Source organism: Zeugodacus cucurbitae, chromosome 3 (genome assembly GCF_028554725.1).
Source record: "Zeugodacus cucurbitae isolate PBARC_wt_2022May chromosome 3, idZeuCucr1.2, whole genome shotgun sequence".
NCBI lineage: Eukaryota > Metazoa > Arthropoda > Insecta > Diptera > Tephritidae > Zeugodacus > Zeugodacus cucurbitae.
The window spans coordinates 40,065,674-40,087,561 of NC_071668.1; the positions used below are offsets into that span (position 1 = coordinate 40,065,674).

General features: G+C 36.4%; 1 protein-coding gene and 3 long non-coding RNA genes across 5 annotated transcripts in view; 2 read left to right on the plus strand and 2 right to left on the minus strand.

Moving 5' to 3' along the window:
• LOC128920512 (ATP-dependent Clp protease proteolytic subunit) overlaps positions 1-3,405 on the minus strand; it is a 35,646-nt gene extending 32,241 nt beyond the window's left edge. Inside the window, exon 1 of one of the 2 annotated variants that reach the window (XM_054227902.1) lies at positions 3,062-3,405. In XM_054227902.1, the coding sequence (XP_054083877.1) occupies positions 3,062-3,103 (42 nt within the window). In that variant the 5' untranslated portion in view covers positions 3,104-3,405. Of the gene's footprint in view, positions 1-2,583; positions 2,717-3,061 lie in introns of those variants that run through there. The other variant, XM_054227901.1, reaches the window with a different exon arrangement.
• LOC105219705 (uncharacterized) lies at positions 2,726-9,280 on the plus strand. Its single transcript, XR_008470578.1, has 5 exons — positions 2,726-2,860; positions 4,885-8,340; positions 8,404-8,751; positions 8,813-8,974; positions 9,032-9,280. It is a non-coding gene; the product is annotated as an uncharacterized LOC105219705 (long non-coding RNA).
• Positions 9,281-9,990: 710 nt separating this feature from the next.
• On the minus strand, positions 9,991-20,327 carry LOC105219706 (uncharacterized). The gene is made up of 3 exons (XR_008470581.1): positions 20,193-20,327; positions 19,959-20,125; positions 9,991-10,222 (listed from the first exon to the last, which is right to left on the minus strand). It is a non-coding gene; the product is annotated as an uncharacterized LOC105219706 (long non-coding RNA).
• Positions 12,982-20,326, plus strand: LOC128920514 (uncharacterized). The gene is made up of 3 exons (XR_008470580.1): positions 12,982-13,638; positions 19,863-20,127; positions 20,205-20,326. It is a non-coding gene; the product is annotated as an uncharacterized LOC128920514 (long non-coding RNA).
• Positions 20,328-21,888: the final 1,561 nt, after the last annotated feature.

A 21,888-nucleotide genomic window follows, 5' to 3' on the forward strand; every position in this document is an offset into this window, starting at 1 on the left:
AGGTGATCTAGTTATTGATGACCAGAGTATACTGAGTTTGTGGAGGGAGCACTTCTCTAGCCTGCTGATTGGCAGTGAAAGTACAACATCAGGAGATGGCGAACCCGATTCCCCAATCGACGACGATGGAGCAGGTGTTCCATTGCCCGACCGTGAAGAAATTCGAATAGCAATTACCCGCTTGAAGAACAATAAGGCGGCGGGGACCGGTGGATTACCGGCCGAGCTATTCAAATACGGAGCTGATAAGGTGCTTGCATCAGCTTCTTTGCAGATTATGGTCGGAAGAAAGCATGCCTGACGATTGGAATCTCAGTGTACTCTGCCCAATACACAAAAAGGGAGACCCTACAATTTGCGCCAATTACCGTGGGATAAGCCTCCTCAACATCGCGTATAAGGTTCTGTCGAGCGTATTGTGTGAAAGACTAAAGCCCACCGTCAACAAACTGATTGGACCTTATCAGTGTGGCTTTAGACCTGGAAAATCAACAACAGACCAGATATTCACCATGCGCCAAATTTTGGAGAAGACCCGTGAAAATAGGATCGACACACACCATCTCTTTGTCGACTTTAAAGCTGCTTTCGACAGCACGAAAAGCAGCTGCCTTTATGCCGCGATGTCTGAATTTGGTATCCCCGCAAAACTAATACGGCTGTGTAAGCTGACGTTGAGCAACACCAAAAGCTCCGTCAGGATCGGGAAGGACCTCTCCGAGCCGTTCGATACCAGACGAGGTTTCAGACAAGGCGACTTACTCTCGTGTGATTTCTTTAACCTGAGCTGCAGAGCTAAATAGAGAAGGTACAATCTTCTATAAGAGTGTACAGCTACTGGCGTACGCCGATGATATCGATATCATCGGAAACAACACTCGCGCCGTTAGTTCTGCTTTCTCCAGACTGGATAAGGAAGCGAAGCGTATGGGTCTGGTGGTGAACGAGGACAACACGAAATATCTCCTGTCGTCAAACAAACAGTCAGCGCATTCGCGTCTTGGCTCCCACGTCACTGTTGACAGTCATAACTTTGAAGTTGTAGATAATTTCGTCTACCTGGGAACCAGCATTAACAGCAACAACAATGTCAGCCTGGAAATCCAACGCAGAATCACTCTTGCCAACAGGTGCTACTATGGACTAAGTAGGCAATTGAAAAGTAAAGTCCTCTCTCGACGAACAAAAACCAAACTCTACAAGTCTCTCATCATTCCCGTCCTACTTTACGGTGCAGAAGCGTGGACGATGTCAACATCCGATGAGACGGCACTAGGAGTTTTCGAGAGAAAGGTTTTGCGGAAGATTTATGGTCCCTTAAGAATTGGCAACGGCGAATACCGCAGACGATGGAACGATGAGCTGTATGTGTTATTCGACGACATAGACATAGTCCAGCGAATAAAAAAACAGCGGCTACGCTGGCTAGGTCATGTTGTTCGAATGGATGAAAGTGCTCCAGCTCTGAAAGTATTCGATGCAGCACCCGCTGGTGGAAGCAGAGGAAGAGGGAGACCTCCACTCCGATGGAAGGACCAGGTGGAGAGGGACCTGGCTTTGCTTGGAATAACGAATTGGCGCCAAACTGCCAGAAGGCGGGATCCGTGGCGCGCTGTTTTGGACTCGGCTATAACCGCGTAAGCGGTGTCTACGCCAGTCAAGAAGAAGAAGAAATAATTATTAAATAAAATAAATTTTTTTATTATTATTGGAATTATTTTAAATTATTTCGGATATTTATTAAATTTTATGTGGTATTAAGTGTTATTTATTGATAAGTTAGTTATATTTTATGTACAAGTGTATAACGCGATTCAACTAATTTTTAAATATTGTATTAAAATAAATACATCCCTGGGTTGGTGACACTGTATTTGGCGCTTTCAAATTTTAAAAGATTTAATATTACCATTAAACAATTTGAATAATTTTCACTAAATAACCTTGAAAGAGTATGTTTGTCTGGTTCAAGATAGTTCTTGGCAAACTTTTCAAGCATTGGCAATGTCTTCCATAAATAGTCAGCAATCTATTAGACATTGTATGGAAATTGATATAATTGAAAACGATTTCCTTCAGAGAAATTCATTTTCATATTTATATGGTTATATGTATAATGAATATTTTAAAATGCAAAAAGATCTCTGAAGACGCCTATACTTTTACAAAATAAAAAGTGTAGGATTCGTCAAACTTAGTAAAAGCTCTTGAGCTTTTTATAAATTTCATAAAAAACTTATATTAAAAACTAGCAAAAATGGATTTTTTGCTAATTTTGTGCCAGTTAAGTTTAAACAAATATGGCCAAAAATAATGTACCACAGAGAAGTACTTGTATGAGAGCTGTATTTTATTCTCACCTCTTATGAAATATCTCATCAACATTTAATATTTTTTTTGCAACAATATGGCACACATTGATGTTAAAATCTTCTATAATTGAAATATAGTATAAATAAATAATTTCGCTTTATATAAGACAGCTATATACATAATATTTGCTATTTTATGACTAAAGTTTTACTAAAATGAAGTACTCAATATATACAGCACTGCGTTTTTCCAAGATGGCGGCTATCTTACCACCGAGAATTCCCCACGAATAAGGTTTTCTACTGTATGTACTGTGTACAGTAGCTTGTAGGCGACTATACAATGTACTGAATTGTAAACGCGTGAAAAGTGCATAACATAAATGAAATGCTCACAGTGAATTGAAAACTATTTGTCTCCTGCGGCTATACATATGCATACATATGTACATGCACACATTCATATATGTCTGGCGAACCTCCTCTAACCAATTCAACACGGAAAGCGCTTAAAAATTGGCTATATTAACAAACCATAGGATAATGTGGTATTTAACATTAATACATCATAGATAAAACTAAAAAGCAAACTTTTGACAACCCTCATTTCTATTTTAAATAACTGTTTATGTAGTAGCTCATTGCCAGATAAATCTAAAGCGTGATATGTATTACATCTCATAAAATCAGATTCACGTATTTCTGAGTGTTCCATTGAAACATATTTGTATATATACAAAAACACGTACCAACGTAGTTTTCCAAATCCATGGTAATGCCTGTCTCAACATGTTTAATTATAATAATTATCACTTCGGCAAATGTAAGTATTTTCGATAGCAGTATCGATAGACTGTCTTCTAATCAGCAAATTTTGGTGGCTTTTATCGACGTCTTCCATTCAACTTATACATATTCACACAGGGTAAATCGCTTTGAACAATATGTATTTCTTTTTTCAAAATATGTTCTGAAACACTTGTACTTGTATTTTGTAAAAATTGGGAGATTGTAAGTATTTGTTGCATTCGTCACGTTCCGTGCCTAAGCATATATAGCTAAAATTATTATTCTTTTACCCAGCAAAACAACCCTACAAGTCACACAGCAAGTCATGGGTACTGAAACTCCAACACATTCAAAGAAATTTCAATAACACCACTACATACATATACACATATTCAATAAGTCCACTTTCACACAGGCAACTCCTGTTGTTAATCCTCGGGCGATTCTCTTTTGCAGTCGCCCATTGGGTTCACACGAGCAATTCTTGTTCGACAACTCTGTTCGTGTCTTTCTCTCATTCTCTTTCATATAATTTTCTCAAGTTCTTGTATGCATCGTTTCCAAACAAAAAAATATATTTCATTAACTAATTTTTATCGTTATTCTCAATTTTCTAACATATTTTAATTATAATATGCATATTTATATATGTATTTGCAAATTACATACAAAATTAAATGATTGAATTCAAATTTTCAAATATATTGTATACATTAACTTTAAAATGTACGCAAATGCAACACTGTTACGTATCAGCGAACTGTTACGAATAAGAACACAAAGCGTGTTGCCCGAACACAGCAGACTCGGCGCGAATCTCCTCTCCTCGTCGCCTCCTCTCCTATAAAACTAAGAACTGCCGCAACAGGAATTGCCTGTGTGAAAGGGCTCTAAAGGGTAAAATGTGCATAAACATTAAACTCAACTCTCATCTCGTACAGCACCCTGAATGAGAGAAAGAAACAACCAAAGTTCTCGTGTGTTTGAACAAGTTGATCTCGCTTTTACACGATTTTTTTGGACGGCTTTTTTATACGGTGTTCTTGTACACTTCCCAGTTATCATTTTTACGTGGCGAAACCATATAATAAGTTAATAATTGTTGAATAGATAAATATAAGGCGTGTTTTATTTGACCAGCAAATTAAGCTATTAGCTTATTTTGTATGAAAGTTTTAGCCAACATAATTATGTTGGCTTGTGAAGTCAAATTGAAATTGAAGAGGGTATACATTAAAACTATATCTCACTGTAAATGCGATAGGAACTACACCAACAATAGTCAATACAAATTGCGAAATCATGGAATAAGTAAATAATTGTTGGATATAATAATAATAGGCGTATTTTATTTGACCAGCAAATTAAGCTATTAGCTTATTTTGCATGAAAGACTCAGCCAATATACTCATTCACAATAGTTAGGTTTTTTCCAAAAAAAGTAGTTGGCAACAACGTGAAACCCCATTTTGAGACATAAAAATGTAAACAAACCAGAATTATTAATTCTATTCGGTGTGCAAAATTGGAAATAAAACTTATATTTATTTTGACCATCCCGGATCTAATAATGATTGTAGATTCCTTAAAAGGAACCGTTCTTTTTCAAATAAATTACGCATCAGCTGAGAGTTCGGGCCCGCATTGCCAACACAATTCATTTTGAAGCGAAGATATGAAATAAGATAAGTGCGTTTTATTTGTCCATGATTTAGCTTTTAGCTTGTGGTGGAAAAATAAAACACGCCTATTATCTTACCTTTCTAATTAATTCTCCGTACAGATAAACCTCATACGGCGCGTTAAAGGTACGTAACTTAATTAGTGTCCCTTATGGTAGAACTATCGAAGTGATTGGACTATGTGCTGCAAACAAATCCTGTATTATGGACGCAAACGCTGCTACGCCCAACACAAATCATTTACACAATAGATATTAGGTTCAATGGTTCATGTTTCATATGCAATTAAACCATTTGACCAGAAATTGGATGCATCTAGTACTAGTGAAATTAATGAAAAAACAGATCCTACAAAAACTCCTAAAGAAACCAAAAAGTCCACACCTCATATGCGCCGTTGGCACTTCCAGGCCACACGGGAAATTTGACATTTGTCACTCTTCCTCCAGCCTTCGTACGATGGCACAAATTGTTTAACTATTTAATACAATATACATATGTATATGACACTAGATAATGCTTGTATAAAGTAAATTTAATAATAAACACCTGGAGGATGGGATCATGTGTAGAAGTTCACGCAAGTGAGGAAAGTTTTTGATTGTCATTCGCTTGGGAGTGACCAGAAACGATTCTTCCCCACATGGTTCAAGCAGCTCACGACTTCCGGTTTTAGACCAAGTATCCCCTGGGTAGCCAACAGACATCCGTTTGAAGGCGAGCTAAAGTGAGAAGGCGAAGCCCGCTTATGCGGTTGTGCGTAGTGCTTGGGACCCACCACATAAAAACGAAGTGCCAATGAAAAATCGACGAAAGCCTCGAATGAGACACCCCCCTTTTGATGACGACCCCTGCAAACGTTTTAAGGATAATGATTTAAGGGCATGCACTTGGAATGTCCCGACCCTTAATTGGGAAGGTGCCTCTGCCCAGCTGGTTGATGTCCTCATACGACTAAAGGTTGACATCACCGCCCTCCAAGAAGTGCGGTGGACGGGACAAGGACGAAAGAAGGTGGGTCCTTGTGACATCTATTACAGCGGCCGTATAAAGGAGCGCAAATTTGGTGTTGGATTTGTGGTGGAAGAGGACTCCGTCGCCGGGTTGTGGCATTCTCCCCGGTGGATGAACGTCTATCCACAATCCGCATAAAAGCGAGGTTCTTCAAGATATCGCTTATTTGCGCCCACGCCCAAACGAAAAAGAAGGACGATGTGACCAAAGATACTTTCTATGAGCGTCTAGAACGCATATACGAGCTCTGCCCCCGCCACGATGTCAAAATCGGCACAACAGTCGAAAAATTCAGCCTCCATGACGAAACATTGCCAAACGGCCTGAGGCTGATCGACTTCGATCAGGCCCGAAATATGGTCGTCTGGTGTACCAGATTCCAGCACAGTAAAATTCATCAAGAAACATGGCTGTGTCCTGTTCGAAACAAGCGTAACCAAATCGATCATGTTGTGATAGACGGAAGACATGCCTCCAGTGTGTGCGTACTCTCCGAGGACCAGATATAGACTCGGACCATTATCTGGTAGCAGCAGATACGCACCCGCCTCTGACTCAAAAACACAAGGAAGGTTCGATGTCAAAAAGCTGTAATCGCAACAGACGGCCCAGAAATTCTCTACACGACTTGCACTTCTGCTTTCTGAGAACACTCATCAGCATCTCGGTATAAGCGAACTGTGGAACTGCACCTCAAACTCACTGCGTATCGCTGCAAAAAATGAAAAATGTCGAAATTCGTGAGTATGGAGTGCCTGAGAAGCTGGCGACAGGGGTAATGCTCGAAAAGTTTAAGAAAAAATTAAGCGATTTAAAGAATGTTTCAAGACCGGAGCATTCTCATGTAGAGATCAAGGTGGTAATCTTGTACCCGATGTCCAGGGCATACTGGGATTATGGAGGGAACACTTCTCCGACCTGCTGAATGGCAGTGCGAGTACAACACCAGGAGATGGCGAACCCGATCCCCCAATCGATGACGATGGAACAGATGTTCCATTACCCGACCATGAAGAAATTCGAATAGCAATTACCCGCTTGAAGAACAACAAAGCAGCGGGGGCCGATAGATTACCGGCAGAACTATTCAAATACGGCGGCGAAGAACTGATAAGGTGCTTGCATCAGCTTCTTTGCAGAATATGGTCGGAAGAAAGCATGCCTGACGATTGGAATCTCATTAGCTCTGCCCAATCCATAAGAAGGGAGATCCCACAATCTGCGCCAATTACCGTGGATCAGCCTCCTAAATATCGCATACAATGTTCTATCGAGCGTACTGTGTGAAAGACTAAAGCCCACCGTCAACAAACTGATTGGACCTTATCAGTGTGGCTTTAGACCTGGAAAATCAACAATGGACCAGATATTCACCATGCGCCAAATCTTAGAGAAGACCCGTGAAAAGAGGATCGACACACACTACCTTTTTGTCGATTTTAAAGCTGCTTTCGACAGCACGAAAAGGAGCTGCCTTTACGCCGCGATGTCTGAATTTGATATCTCCGCAAAACTAATACGGCTGTGTAAATTGACGTTGAGAAACACCAAAAGCTCCATCATGATTGGGAAGGACCTCTCCGAGCCGTTCGATACCAAACGAGGTTTCAGACAAGGTGACTCACTATCGTGCGACTTCTTTAACCTGATGCTGGAAAAAATTATAAGAGCTGCAGAGCTAAACAGAGAAGGTACAATCTTCTACAAGAGTGTACAGCTCCTGGCGTACGCCGATGATATTGATATCATCGGAAGAAACAACCGCGCCGTTTGTTCTGCTTTTTCCCGCATGGATTAGGAGGCGAAGCGAATGGGTCTGGAGGTGAATGAGGACAACACGAAATATCTCCTGTCATCAAGCAAACAGTCTGCGCATTCTCGTCTTGGCTCCCACGTCACTGTTGACAGTCATAACTTCGAGGTCGTAGATAATTTCGTATACCTGGGAACCAGCATCAACAACACGAACAATGTCAGCCTCGAAATCCAGCGCAGAATAACTCTTGCCTACAGGTGCTACTTTGGACTGAGTAGGCAATTGAACAGTAAAGTCCTCTCTCGACGAACCAAAATCAAGCACTACAAGTCGCTTATCATTCCCGTCCTGCTTTACGGTGCAGAAGCTTGGACGATGTCAACATCAGATGAGACGACACTAGGAGTTTTCGAGAGGAAAATTTTGCGCAAGATTTATGGTCCTCAGAACATTGGCAACGGCGAATACCGCAGACGATGGAACGATGAGCTGTACGAGTTATACGACGACATTGACATAGTTCAGCGAATAAACAGACAGCGGCTACGGTGGCTAGGTCATGTTGTACGAATGGACGAAAACACTCCAGCCCTGAAAGTGTTCGATGCAGTACCCGCCGGAAGAAGGCGAGGAAGGGGAAGGCCTTCACTCCGTTGGAGGGACCAGGTGGAGAGCGACCTGAAATATGGAAATGAAGAGGGTGATACTCCATCGCACTGTAAAGTCGAAGCACGCAATAGAAGCTACGCCAACAATGGTCAACATCAAAGGCGAAACTATTGAATACGTAAATAATTGTTGAATATAATAATATTGTCTTGCCTTAAATTCTAATTAATTTTTCATACAGATATTTCAAACCTCATACGGCGCGTTAAAGGTACGCAACCTAATTGGTGTCACTTATGGAAGCAGCGTAGAACTTTCGAAGCAATGGAATATGTGCTGCAAGCAAAACCAGAACTATGAATGCAAGCGCTGCTACATCGACCACAAATCACTTACACACCAGATATTAGGTTTAATATCTCTGTTTTACGCACAATTAAACCTTTTGGTTAACAAAAGCACGGGCAGAATTGGAATGACATGGTTTAGGTGCTTTTGTAACCGTTTATCATAGCAGTTGCAATATTTTTGGACTTACCGGCACCTTAGTTGGCCGTGCCATTAGCAGCTAAAACACAGAAATTAAAGGGTATATTTAAGTGAATGTTTGTGATCATAGAATTTTAAATACTTCTTGTATGTTTAATTAGGAGGACTTTTTTGATTCATTTTCACTTTATATTGAGGAATCATAACGTTGTTGTATCGCTTTACAAGGACATGGATTCACCGAAATGGAAATACTACAGTAAGAGCATGGATGTTAAGACTAGAACGTTGCCCGTGCTAGATTTAAATTCCTGAAACATAAGGTAATTATTACTAACTTTTATGTTGTAAAAATTAAAATTTTACTTTATATTTTACAGAAACGCTCCTTCCAAAAATTGGGTGAATCTAGTACTAGTGAAATTAAGGAAAGAACAGACCTTACAAAAACTCCTAAGGAAACCAAAAGAGTCCTCACATAATATGCGCAGTTTACAATTGCAGGCCGCACGGGATATTTGATATTTGTCACTCTTCCTTCAGCCTTTGTCCGATTGCAAAAATTGTTCATTTATTCAATACGTTATATATATGTATATTCAATAAATATGTAATTTAACTAATTATTTTGTTATTAAATTCTCATTTCTGGTTTTAGTAGAACTAACGGAACGTGGAGTTTTCGTTCGCAGTTTTGGGTCTTTCATCAGTGATTGAACTAAGATCATTCACCGAATTTGCAAGAAGTATATATAATATATGTCTTGCAGGGCGGTGATAGATCAAACATTTCAATTAAAGTCTCTATGGCACCTGCTACACATTCAATCTTTATCGTGATATTTGGATCGCGATCTGTATTGAATATTGATGGATTCCCTGCAAGACGAGCAGAGTTACTTATCTTATGAAATATTGGTTACCGGTATAGAAAGCTTGTAGTATTTTTTTGGTCTCTTTTGTTCTAGCAGCAGGAAAAAAGTTACCATTTCTCCTCTTTTACGGCATGTCGGTGTGATTATCTTGCTCGCTCTTTCTCATTGATTTTGGTGCCAATGCGGCATATGTCTTTTTGCTCTAATTTTTCTTTGTTTTGGAAAGGCATATGTTACTCTGTGGTTAGCAGAGCCCCCTGTAGTAGTTTTTTTTTAATCAGCCATCTATCAGTGGAGACTGTTCGATTTATCATTTTCATCACAGGTATTGGTCATTTGTTGGGTCACTGTTTCGTTACTTAAATTTGGTTCATAGGTCTCCATTGGTCTTCATTCTATAGGTCACCTACTTTTCCGTATGAAAATGAAAAATTTAAATTGTTTTATTTTTATTTTTGGTCATGTTGTTCGAATGGACGAAAGTGCCTCAGCTCTGAAAGTTTTCGATGCGGTACCCGCTGGTGGAAGCCGAGGAAGAGGGAGACCTGCACTCCGATGGAACGACCAGGTGGAGAAGGACCTGTCTTCACTTGGTATTACCAATTGACGCCTAATAACAAAAGTAGAGATGCGTGGCACGCTGTTGTCGACTCGGTTATAACCGCGTAAGCAGAAGAAGATTTGTGTTTTCAATATCTGAAATGGATAATGAAAATATAAGTAATGCTAAAAAACAAACGTATATATATAAACAGCTTAATGCTTGTAATAACTAAACAATAATGCTTGTAATAACTAAACAAAAAATAAAAATAATGCAACAGATGCATTCTTGTACATACATACATATGTATGTACATTTTAATACGCACTAACTCAACATGCACATATACGCATTTATAGTTACCATGTTATTTTCCATTGTTTTCGTTGTTGTTGTTATATATTACACCAATTCTAAATCCATAAACCTGAAATTTTTTAAAGTTACTAATTTGTATTATGTATTAAAAAGATATGAAACATACCTCCACCAATTTCACCGTCACCTCCTTGCTGTGCACACACGTATAACTACAATGAAATGAAATTTTAATTATAAAAACAAATAACTAAAGTAACACAAATAATGCATTTATAAGATGGATAAATATCCAATAAAAATAAAAGAAATATTTAAAACGCACTTACATCCATTCACTTAAATTTTATTTTCAAATGAATAGCGGCCATGGCGACGATTTTTGAACGGTTCATTGTATCTCTCTCTTACACATAGAAATATTAGGGTTAATGAATTTTGCTACTCTAACTACCGAGATTGCCACTTAGCTACAAAATGTTAGCAATGTGTATGTATTGGTAAAAGCTGAAAAAATTTGCATGTGTAGTGGTATGTATAGTGTATGCGATGCTAGTTGTGTTTTTACAAGAAAAAATACTTTAAAAATGTAAACGTTTATTTTTTCGTAAATTTTTTTATGAAATGTCGGAAGAAAACCAAAGAAAATCGTATTTGGCTATTGTTCTTCCACCCACAATAATTCATTATATGCATCCAATATTTGGACGTTACCAAAAAAAACCTTTGGCAGATGAGTTGCATCCCTACAAGACGGAGCTAACTCATACACCACTACACATGCTTTTACCAATACATACACATTACTAACATTTTGTAGTTAAGTGGCAATCTTGGTAGTTAGAGTAGCAAAATTCATTAACCCTAATTTTTGTATGTGCAAGAGAGAGATACAATGAACCGTTCAAAATCGCCGCCATGGCCGCTGTTCATTTGAAAATAAAATTTTAAGTGAATGGATGTAAGTGCGTTTTAAATATTTCTTTTATTTTGTTAAGTGTTTTTGGATATTTTTAGAATTTATAAATGCAGTTATTTGTGTTGTTTTTGTTATTAGTTTTTATAATTCAAATAATTTCATTCCAGTTATACGTGTGCACAGTAAAGGAAGAGCAAGGAGGTGACGGTGGAATTGGTGGAGGTATGTTTCATATATTTTTAATACATAATACAAATTAGTAATTTTAAATAATTTCAGGTTTTTGGATTTAGCACTGGTGCAATATATGTAGTATAACAACAACGCAGAAACAATGGAAAATATATATATATATGTTTGTTTTTTAGCATTACTTATATTTTCATTATCCATTTAAGATATTGAAGACACAAAGGCGTTAGGCGTCAATTGGAGACAGGTCCTTCTTCACCTGGTCCTTCCATCGGAGTTGAGGTCTCCCTCCTCCTCGGCTTCCAACGGCGGGTACAGCATTGAAAACTTTCAGAGCTGAGGCACTTTCGTCCATTCGAACAACATAACCAAGCCCGCGTAGCCGCTGTCTTTTTATTCGCTGGACTATGCCTATGTCGTCGAACAACACATACAGCTCATAATTTCATCTTATGCGGTATTCGCCGTTGCCAATGTTTACCATAGATCCGCAAAACCTTTCTCTCGTAAACTCCTAGTGCCGTCTCATCGGATGTTGTCACAGTCCCCGCTTCTGCACCATAAAGTAGGACGGGAATGATGAGGGACTTATAGAGTTTAGTTTTTGCTCATCGAGAGAGGACTTTACTTTTCAATTGCCTACTCAGACCATTAACACAAATACTTTGTACAAATGGAGAATTACAATAGCTCCAACTTTTCTTAGGTTTGTACTACGAATACAAATATATTCATATTTTCTAATCGTTAATAACAATTTCTATTTCTAATATTTTTCATGCATGATAAACAAGACAACAACAAATCCCATCCGACATTTAGATCGCAAAACACACAGTTGCACAACCTCTTTCCGACGAGCTGAACCTTTTTATGATGTACGTATGGGATAGGATTGACATCAAACAAAATTGGTTCATTAGTTTCGTTGGATCTTTACAGGATAGTTATAAGGAAATCGTTCGCGTTTAGTATTAATTTATTCATTTGCTAATTCATAATTTAGATGTAAAATATTATTAAATTATACAAATGAATGTTCGAATACTAATAACATTCGTAATACTAATGGAATTTTATATGAATTGTATAGCAACAACTACAAAAAAATAAAAATGTAATAATTAATACTAAATTTATATATGAAATATGTAAAAAGTAAAAATTTAATAATTAATATTAACTTTATATTTAAAATATATTTAAATTTTGTCAATGTATAAATATAAATGTATAAAAATTCAATGTATAAATAGCTGCAAAAAAGTTTTTTAAAAAAATCAATGTATAAATATCTGCAAAAACGTTTGTAAAAAGTTCACTTTGTACTGAAATGCTAATATTTAAAAATTAATCTATAATGATTATTAAAAATTTTAAATATTATACAATACTAATTTATAAATGTAAATACGTCATTCAATTATAATAAATAAATAAAAATAAAAATAAAACAATTTCAACGGAAAAGTAGGTGACCTATAGAATGAAGACCAATGGAGACCAATGAACCAAATTTAAGTAACGAAACGGTGACCCAACAAATGACCAATACCTTTGATTAAAGGGTTACCCTGAAAATAATAAATAGAACAGTCTCCACTGATAGATGGCTGGTTACAAAAAAAAACTACTACAGGGGGCTCTGCTAACCACAGAGTGACATATGCCTTTCAAAACAAAGAAAAATTAGAGCAGAAAGACATATGCCGCATTGGCAATAAAATCAATGAGAGAGAGCGAGCAAGATAATCACACCGACATGCCGTAAAAGAGGAGAAATGGTAACTTTTTTCCTGCTGCTAGAACAAAAGAGACCAAAATAATAATACAAGCTTTCTTTACCGGTAACCAATATTCCATAAGATAACTAACTCTACTCATCTTGTAGGGATAGCTCTGGCAAAAACTCTACTGTGAACAATAATTATATGAATAATAAAATTAAAGAAATTATAAAAGTTTTTAGAAATATTTAAATTTTGGCACCTTTCACCGATTTGGACTTGTAAATCACGCGTTCCACGTTCCATAATCTGGATTTCAAAATATTTAAATATTTGCTGATATGGATCGCAATCCATCAATTTTGCGTGCTAAATGTTCAATAAATATCGGAATACAGGTGGATGGCATCATGTGTGTAAATTCATGTAAATTAGGAAACTTTTTGATTGTCATTCACTTGGGGGTGGCAAGAAACGATTCTTCTCCACATGGTTCAAGCAGCTCACGACTTCCTGTTTTAGATCAAGTGCTCTCTTGGTACCCAACAAACATCCGTTTGGAGGTGAGCTAAAGTGAGCAGGCGAACCCGCTTCTGCGGTTGTGCGTAGGGAAGAAGGTGGGTCCTTGTGACATCTATTACAGCGGCCGTATAAAGGAGCGCAAATTTGGTGTTGGATTTGTGGTGGAAGAGGACTCCGTCGCCGGGTTGTGGCATTCTCCCCGGTGGATGAACGTCTATCCACAATCCGCATAAAAGCGAGGTTCTTCAAGATATCGCTTATTTGCGCCCACGCCCAAACGAAAAAGAAGGACGATGTGACCAAAGATACTTTCTATGAGCGCCTAGAACGCATACACGAGCTCTGCCCCCGCCACGATGTCAAAATCGGCACAACAGTGGAAAAATTCAGCCTCCATGACGAAACATTGCCAAACGGCCTGAGGCTGATCGACTTCGATCAGGCCCGAAATATGGTCGTCTGGTGTACCAGATTCCAGCACAGTGAAATTCATCAAGAAACATGGCTGTGTCCTACGCGTAACCAAATCGATCATGTTGTGATAGACGGAAGACATGCCTCCAGTGTGTGCGTACTCTCCGAGGACCAGGTATAGACTCGGACCATAGTCTGGTAGCAGCAGATACGCACCCGCCTCTGACTCAAAAACACAAGGAAGGTTCGATGTCAGAAAGCTGTAGTCGCAACAGACGGCCCAGAAATTCTCTACACGACTTGCACTTCTGCTTTCTGAGAACACTCATCAGCATCTCGGTATAAGCGAACTGTGGAACTGCACCTCAAATTCACTGCGTATCGCTGCAAAAAATGAAAAATGTCGAAATTCGTGAGTATGGAGTGCCTGAGAAGCTGGCCGACAGGGGTAATGCTCGAAAAGTTTAAGAAAAATTTAAGCGATTTAAAGAATGTTTCAAGACCGGAGCATTCTCATGAGAGAGACCAAGGTGGTTATCTAGTTACCTATGCCCAGAGCATACTGGGATTAGGGAGGGAACACTTCTCCGACCTGCTGAATGGCAGTGAGAGTACAACACCAGGAGATGGCGAACCCGATTCCCCAATCGACGACGATGGAGCAGGTGTTCCATTGCCCGACCGTGAAGAAATTCGAATAGCAATTACCCGCTTGAAGAACAACAAAGCAGCGGGGGCCGATATATTACCGGCAGGACTATTCAAATACGGCGGCGAAGAACTGATAAAAAAAAAGAAAACTTCGCCAACCTGCTGAATGGCAGTGAAAGTACAACACCAACACACCACCTTTTTGTCAATTTTAAAGCTGCTTTCGTCAGAACGAAAAGATGCTGCTTTTATGCCCCGATGTCTGAATTGGGTATCCCCGCAAAACTAATACGGATGTGTAAGTTGACGCTGAGCAACACCAAAAGCTCCTGGACGATGAGCTGTTAATCGACGATATTGACATAGTTCAGGGAATAAAAAGACAGCGGCTACGCCGGCTAGGTAGCCGAGGAAGAGGAAGGCCTCCACTCTGTTGGAAGGATCAGGTAGCGACATGGCTATATTTAGGATCTCCAACTAGCTCCGAACTGCCTGGGAAAGAGAGGAGTGGCGCGCTATCATCGATTCGGCAATAACCTGCTGAACGGTTTCAATGCCAATCAAACACTTACAGGCTTGAGATCTAAATATTCCGATACATATTGAACGTGTCGCAGGCCTTTTATGGTTGAATTGACACAAGTCGCTGAAACTCGGTGTATATGTCATCATTTCTTATTCATAGCAATCAGTATTTAGCATTTCAGACATTTCAAATCACTACATTATATAATTATATTTATTCAAAATAAATTATAAATTAATTTAGCTATTTTTATGTGAAAACACTTATGTATATATTTACACATGTTTTTTACAATAATTTAAAATTACATAAATTTATTATTATTTTTATGAATATTCTTATATTCCTATATTATTCAATATTCATACATTGATAAAGAAATTATTTATAATATCAAGAATATATGATATGTATTATAAATAATTTCAATATTTTACCAAACATTTACTTATCTATACTATAATATTATAAAGAGGAAAGGTTTGTTTTTGTTTGTCTCGAATGGGCTCCGAAACTACTGAACCGATTTGAAAAATTCTTTCACCGTTAGAAAGCTATACTATTCCTGAGTGACATAGGCTATATTTAGTTTAAAAAAACTTACCAAAACTCCGATAATGTAAAAAAAATACCAAAAAACTTTCTTTAACGCGAATGCTGCGAAAACGATTGAAGATATAACAAAGTGATGTACTACAATTTTGTAGAACTTATCATTATCTACAAAAAACGTCGCGACATCATATCTCTAACTATGGGTTAGTTCGTAAACGCAGTAATTTTGTGCAACCCTGCTGTATTCTTGCCGGCTGTGGTTGCTACTGCACAATCAGCTGATTCTACTGCCTTGCCATTGCGATTGTGCTGCGATGAATTTTTTCGCATTTACGAACGCCAGAGAAATGGAATTTTTAATTAACGTAATTATTGATAACCAGGAAACTCAGAGTGAGAATATTTTATTGAATTACAATAAAAAAAGGATTAAACAAGTGAAGAGAAGAAATCTTTTACTAAAAAGTTATTTAAAAAAGAAAAGGCAGCCATACATATGGTACAGCCATATTCATATTTAAGACTAAATACTATCATCTTATCTGTCTAAAAACTTTTGAAGCATATCTCTAAGGCTAGCCATGGTTTGTATTTTCTTTAATTATTTCAAGAATTCTCCCCCACAGGAATGATGTTTTTGTTTTTTTTTTTGACGAACGCGTTTCCCCTGCAAATATGCAGTGCAACCAAGTTACTGCGTTTACGAATTAACCCTATTATAGTTTTGTCACAATAAGCGATTTTCTATAAAAAAAAATTAATTAAAATACCACTACTTGAAAAGGCTCTTTATTTGTACCTTAGTATTAATCCTTATCGAAATAAATGATTTATTATTTAATATCGCTTCAAAACCTTTATATAACTTTTTGAATTATTAGATTCTGACATTCCATTCAAAAGATATCACGGGTTAAAAATTTTGAAAAGCCGCTCGGCGTCTAACTATGCGTTGTAGAGTTGTAGGCGTCACTCGGGCACGGAGGTACGGGAAAAATTGCGAGGAAGATAATAATAAGAGAATTTTATTCGAGTTGACAAGAAAAATATAAAAAGAGAAAACAAAAAAATAATATTTTGAAGGTTGTCATTGTTGCTTTGTTAAAATATTTTTGTTATTGTTCAATTGTATAAGGTTGTGTCGCTAGTCCAAAACAATTTGTAACAAATACAAAAGGCTAAGTTCGGGTCCAACCGAACATTTTATACTCTCGCAATTTATTGATGTAATTTTATTAAAATAACACACAATTTGACCTATATATTCGGCATAAAGTCCAATAGAAAATCATCATATATAGTATATAGGAATAGGGGCAACTTGGCACCTGTTAGTAGGCAAACAAAGGGCACATTCGGCCTTGAAATTACTCCTGAATTGCAAATGAACGAAACACCAGTCTGCAAAATCGCCAAAAATAGCGCTATAACGAAGATTTTCCAAATATTCAAAAAGTCGCTGGAGGTACTGCACAGGACTTTAAAAGATCTTGATTGTCGATTAACGTTTTTGGTGGAGCCAGGATTCTGTTAGCGGGTGATTTACGCCAGACTCTTCCAATCATTCCTGGATCAACTGTTACTGACGGGCTAATCGCATGCCTAAAATCATTTAATTTGAGACGACACATAAAGAATCGCCAATTAACAACTAACATATGAGTGTTTTTCCAACAATATCAAATTGCGATTGTAGAAGTAGTTGGCAGTTGACACCTCGATGGATTAATAGCATTTCCAACAGATTTCTGTCACTTCATTTACTCGAAAGAGAAGTTTTCCAGACATGAAACCTCAATATGATAACCATAAATGACTGATTGAATGACCTATATTGGTGGTAAAAAAATATATCGATGATCTTAATGCGACAATTTAGAATTTCGTTCCAGGAGCTGAGTTGACACAGCTACAAACCAGGATGACGTAGTCAATTATCCCAAACTATATAAAATTGCCTGTACTATCACCATTTATTTTGCAATTAAATTTAGTGTGAGTTGTAATCAGCTGCGTAACATAAATCAACCTCCAGTAATCAATATCGTCGCCGAAGCCAAGATTGGACCAACTTAATTTAATGTATACCGTAGCCACAAAAACGTGTGGCCGGATCTGCTAGTAACAATATATAGCAGCAACATAAAAAACATGGACTCCATTTCATCATAGAAAACTAAATCACAACAACACTAACTCTATTCAAGATCAATACATTTTTTTATATTATATTTCATATTTTTCGTTTTATTATAGCTCTGTATAATTTTAGAAAAAACACGATTTTAATTTTCCATAATTTCATAAGTAGGCATGTTCAAGCGGAAACTTGGTTGTTTCTTTCTCTCTTACAGCATACAGTACGTGGAAAGAACTAAGAAAAACAATTAAGGAAAGGCTAAGTTCGAGTGCAACCGAATATTTTATACTCTCGCAATTTATATATATATAGTTCCTGTTACTCCTACAAGGAGCATATGGCCACAGTTTATTGATTTAATTTTATAAAGATAACACAATTCGACCCATACATTCGGCATAAAGTCCAATAGAATAACGAAAATCCTTATATAAAGTATATGAGGGCTGAGGGAATTCCTGAACCGATTGTACTCATTTTCACAAACAAGATGAAATATACAACACTCACTTAATTTTGCTAAGATATATCGCATATTAAAAGATTTATAAAGTCCATCGTATTTTTGAAAAACCTATAATTAGGAGTATGGGATCTAGGAAAAGTTATGGCCCGATGTACCATTTGATACAGAGGCAAACTTTATAAGAAAAATAATTCACTGAGTTTTTTATGTTCGATATCCGGTGCCTTGAAAAGTTATAGTCCGATTTCGACAATTTTTCCACAAGTAAAGCCACTGATGATATACGGTATTTGTGTAAAGTTTTATTCTCCTATCTTCATTGGTTCCTAATGTATATATTATGAAGTGAACGAATCAGATGGAAAAAAAATGAGTTATATGCGAAGATATACCGAATTTCATTGAAATCGGTCGAGTAGTTCCTGAGATATGGTTTTTGACCCATAAGTGGGCGACACCTCGGTGTGCGTGGTTATTATCCGATTTCTCTCATTTTTGAACTTTCATATCTTTATTTATGGCTTAGTTAGTCCTCAAGTTATCGCTTGCACGTACAGACGGACAGACATCCGGATTTCAACTTCACTCGTCATCCTGATCATTTATATATACGTATACAACCCATGTCTAACTCTTTTATTTCTGGGTGATACAAAAAAACGTTATGTGAACAAAACTATAATACTCTGTGCAACATGTTGCGAGAGTATAAAGATACAATAGCTTTGTATACGTACTGCTAGTAGCTGCTAGCTTTTTGGAAGATTGGAATATAAAAATGACAAGATATTCTCTAGCGAATGTAAAGAAACGGAAAACTAGCAGAAATCATCAGATAGACATCTGTGAACTTTTTTGACAACGACATCAACACAGTGTTGTATTTCTGATTATTCATTATTTATTACTAGGCATTTTTTTTTGATTTTGTTTATTCACTATTTATTAGTAGGTATATTTTTCTTTGCTATCAACCATGCCTCATGACCAGCAAACGACAAAAAAATCCCAGGTGTATTTTTTCAGAAGCACGCTTGTCTTCACGTAAATCTTTATACCATCGACTTTCTGCAAACCCGTTACACAATTTTTTGTAGAGGCATCTCGATATTCTAAAATGGCAACGAAATTCCTGCTCTATGTATGTTGCAACTATCTTTTCCAAATAGTTTCGTACACAATTGCGTGTCGCCCTTTCATAATAGGCAATATAATATATATGTCTATATATATATATACATATACGTTTTAATAATAAAATATATTTAATAATAAAATATATATATACCGTAATTTATACGAAATTATTTACATATGTTTTCTTTCCACCTTTTAAGGAAAATATTATTTTTCTTGTTTCAGACAAAAATTTAAATGTCAATCGTGGAGTGCTCCGGAAAATTGATTATAATGCTTAAAATATGTATTAAATTACAAATAAATGTAAAGAAGTCCTACCTCAAATATTTTTGTAAAAAAAAATTGCTAAAAAACCATCCAATTCTCCTGCGTTCAGGGTGGCGTAACCACTCAATAAAAGCACTTGTTGGTTTAATAACTTTGGCAATGCAATAAATAATTAACTTCGGAATCACTGTCAGTTGACTCACTCGAACTCAATGCAACTGTAAATAATTTATGATAGAAAATTAATTCCACTAACTTATTAAATAATATTATGCTATAATATACTCTGTATAATAGCCATTTGTGTATCATCAATCAATAAATGAATCTTCTAGATGTCGATATGCTGCAGATTCTTGCTCTTTCAGAAGTTGGCTCTTCCAGAAAAGATTAATTATATTATTTATTTTTAATCAATCAATTGTAAACAAATACTTTCATTTTGAATTCATTATTAAAATCTTCACTAAATTTTATTATTACATATTTTTTATTTCACTTCTATTAACTAGATATGACGTCTGAATAGTGAGACGAATACTATTCAACTAAATGCACAATGTCACATATATATAGAGCAGCTGTTTCTACATCTCACGGCTGCTAACTGCTACTAGTATATACTAATTTTTGCGTAAATAACCGCTTTTTCAGCACCCACCCACCCACTCATTAGATAGGGGCTTTAGGATATTTTGTCTTTGCATAGTAGATTAACAATTGTTTTTCCTTAATAATTTTATCAAATACAATAATATTTATTTTTTAACAGTGCGCTTAATTGAAACTCTATATACATATATATATTTATATATATGAAACACGAATATTCCGCTGATACAATTTATAATATTAGACTTTATATGTTTTAGTTAATTTTATATTTTAAATAATAGTTTTATATAAAGGTGGATGTGAAAGAATCGGTTGGAGCGAATGTAGCGTTTAGTGGACGTTTAAACAGTTAGGAAGCGGTTTTGTTGAAGAATTTCCACATATATTTTTTACAACTATCAGTATATTGCGAAAATTTTACCACAAAAGTTCGTTTTTTAGTTCAAAATCTATCCAAAATTAAATTTGTAATCTTTTCTTTTTTCCTTCGTTCATTAAAAATAAATATTTTTGGTTTGTTGATTTGGATGAATTTTTCGCGTTATGATGTCCACGGCAAGAACCTTTTTTGGGCACTTTATGGTAGATGAGGTACCTACGGCTAAGCTTTCTGAATTTGTATATATAAATTTCACAAAATACTGTTTAAATATGTATCTTTAATATGCTGAATGAAATACATGATTGAATACAAATATTTGAATATACAGTGGAACTTCCATAACATGAATTTCTATAACTCGAAGATCTCCATAACTCGAACTTTTGAATTGGCAGTAGCGTTTATAAATCAAATTTCATACTAATTTCGTTCCATAAGAGAAGTTCCACTGTATTTTACCAGTATAGGAAAAAATGCAATACCAATTTTATGAACTAATATAGGTATCTATGAATATATTTATGTACATATATATATTTATTATTCAAATTTATTATTAAACAATTAAGGAAAGGCTAAGTTCGGGTGCAACCGAACATTTTATACTCTCGCAATTTATTGAAGAAATTTAACCAAAACATATATACGGAATAAAGCTCACCTTATTTTTGAAAAACCTATAATTAGGTATATGGGAGCTAGGAGAAGATACTTTTGAAAAACCTACAATGAGGTATATGGAAATGTTATGACCCGATTTTAATAATTTTTGGAACAGAGACACACTATTAGAAGAAAACAATTTCCTCTGAATTAAATTGAGATATCTGAGAGATTTACCCATATTTTCGGTTAAAATTTATCCTTAGGCGCTGAGTTCAATATGTTCGATATCTGGGGCCTTGAAAAGTTATGGTCCGTTTTCGACAATTTTTTCACAAGTGAAGCCAGAGATGATATACACTAATTGTGTAAAGTTTTATT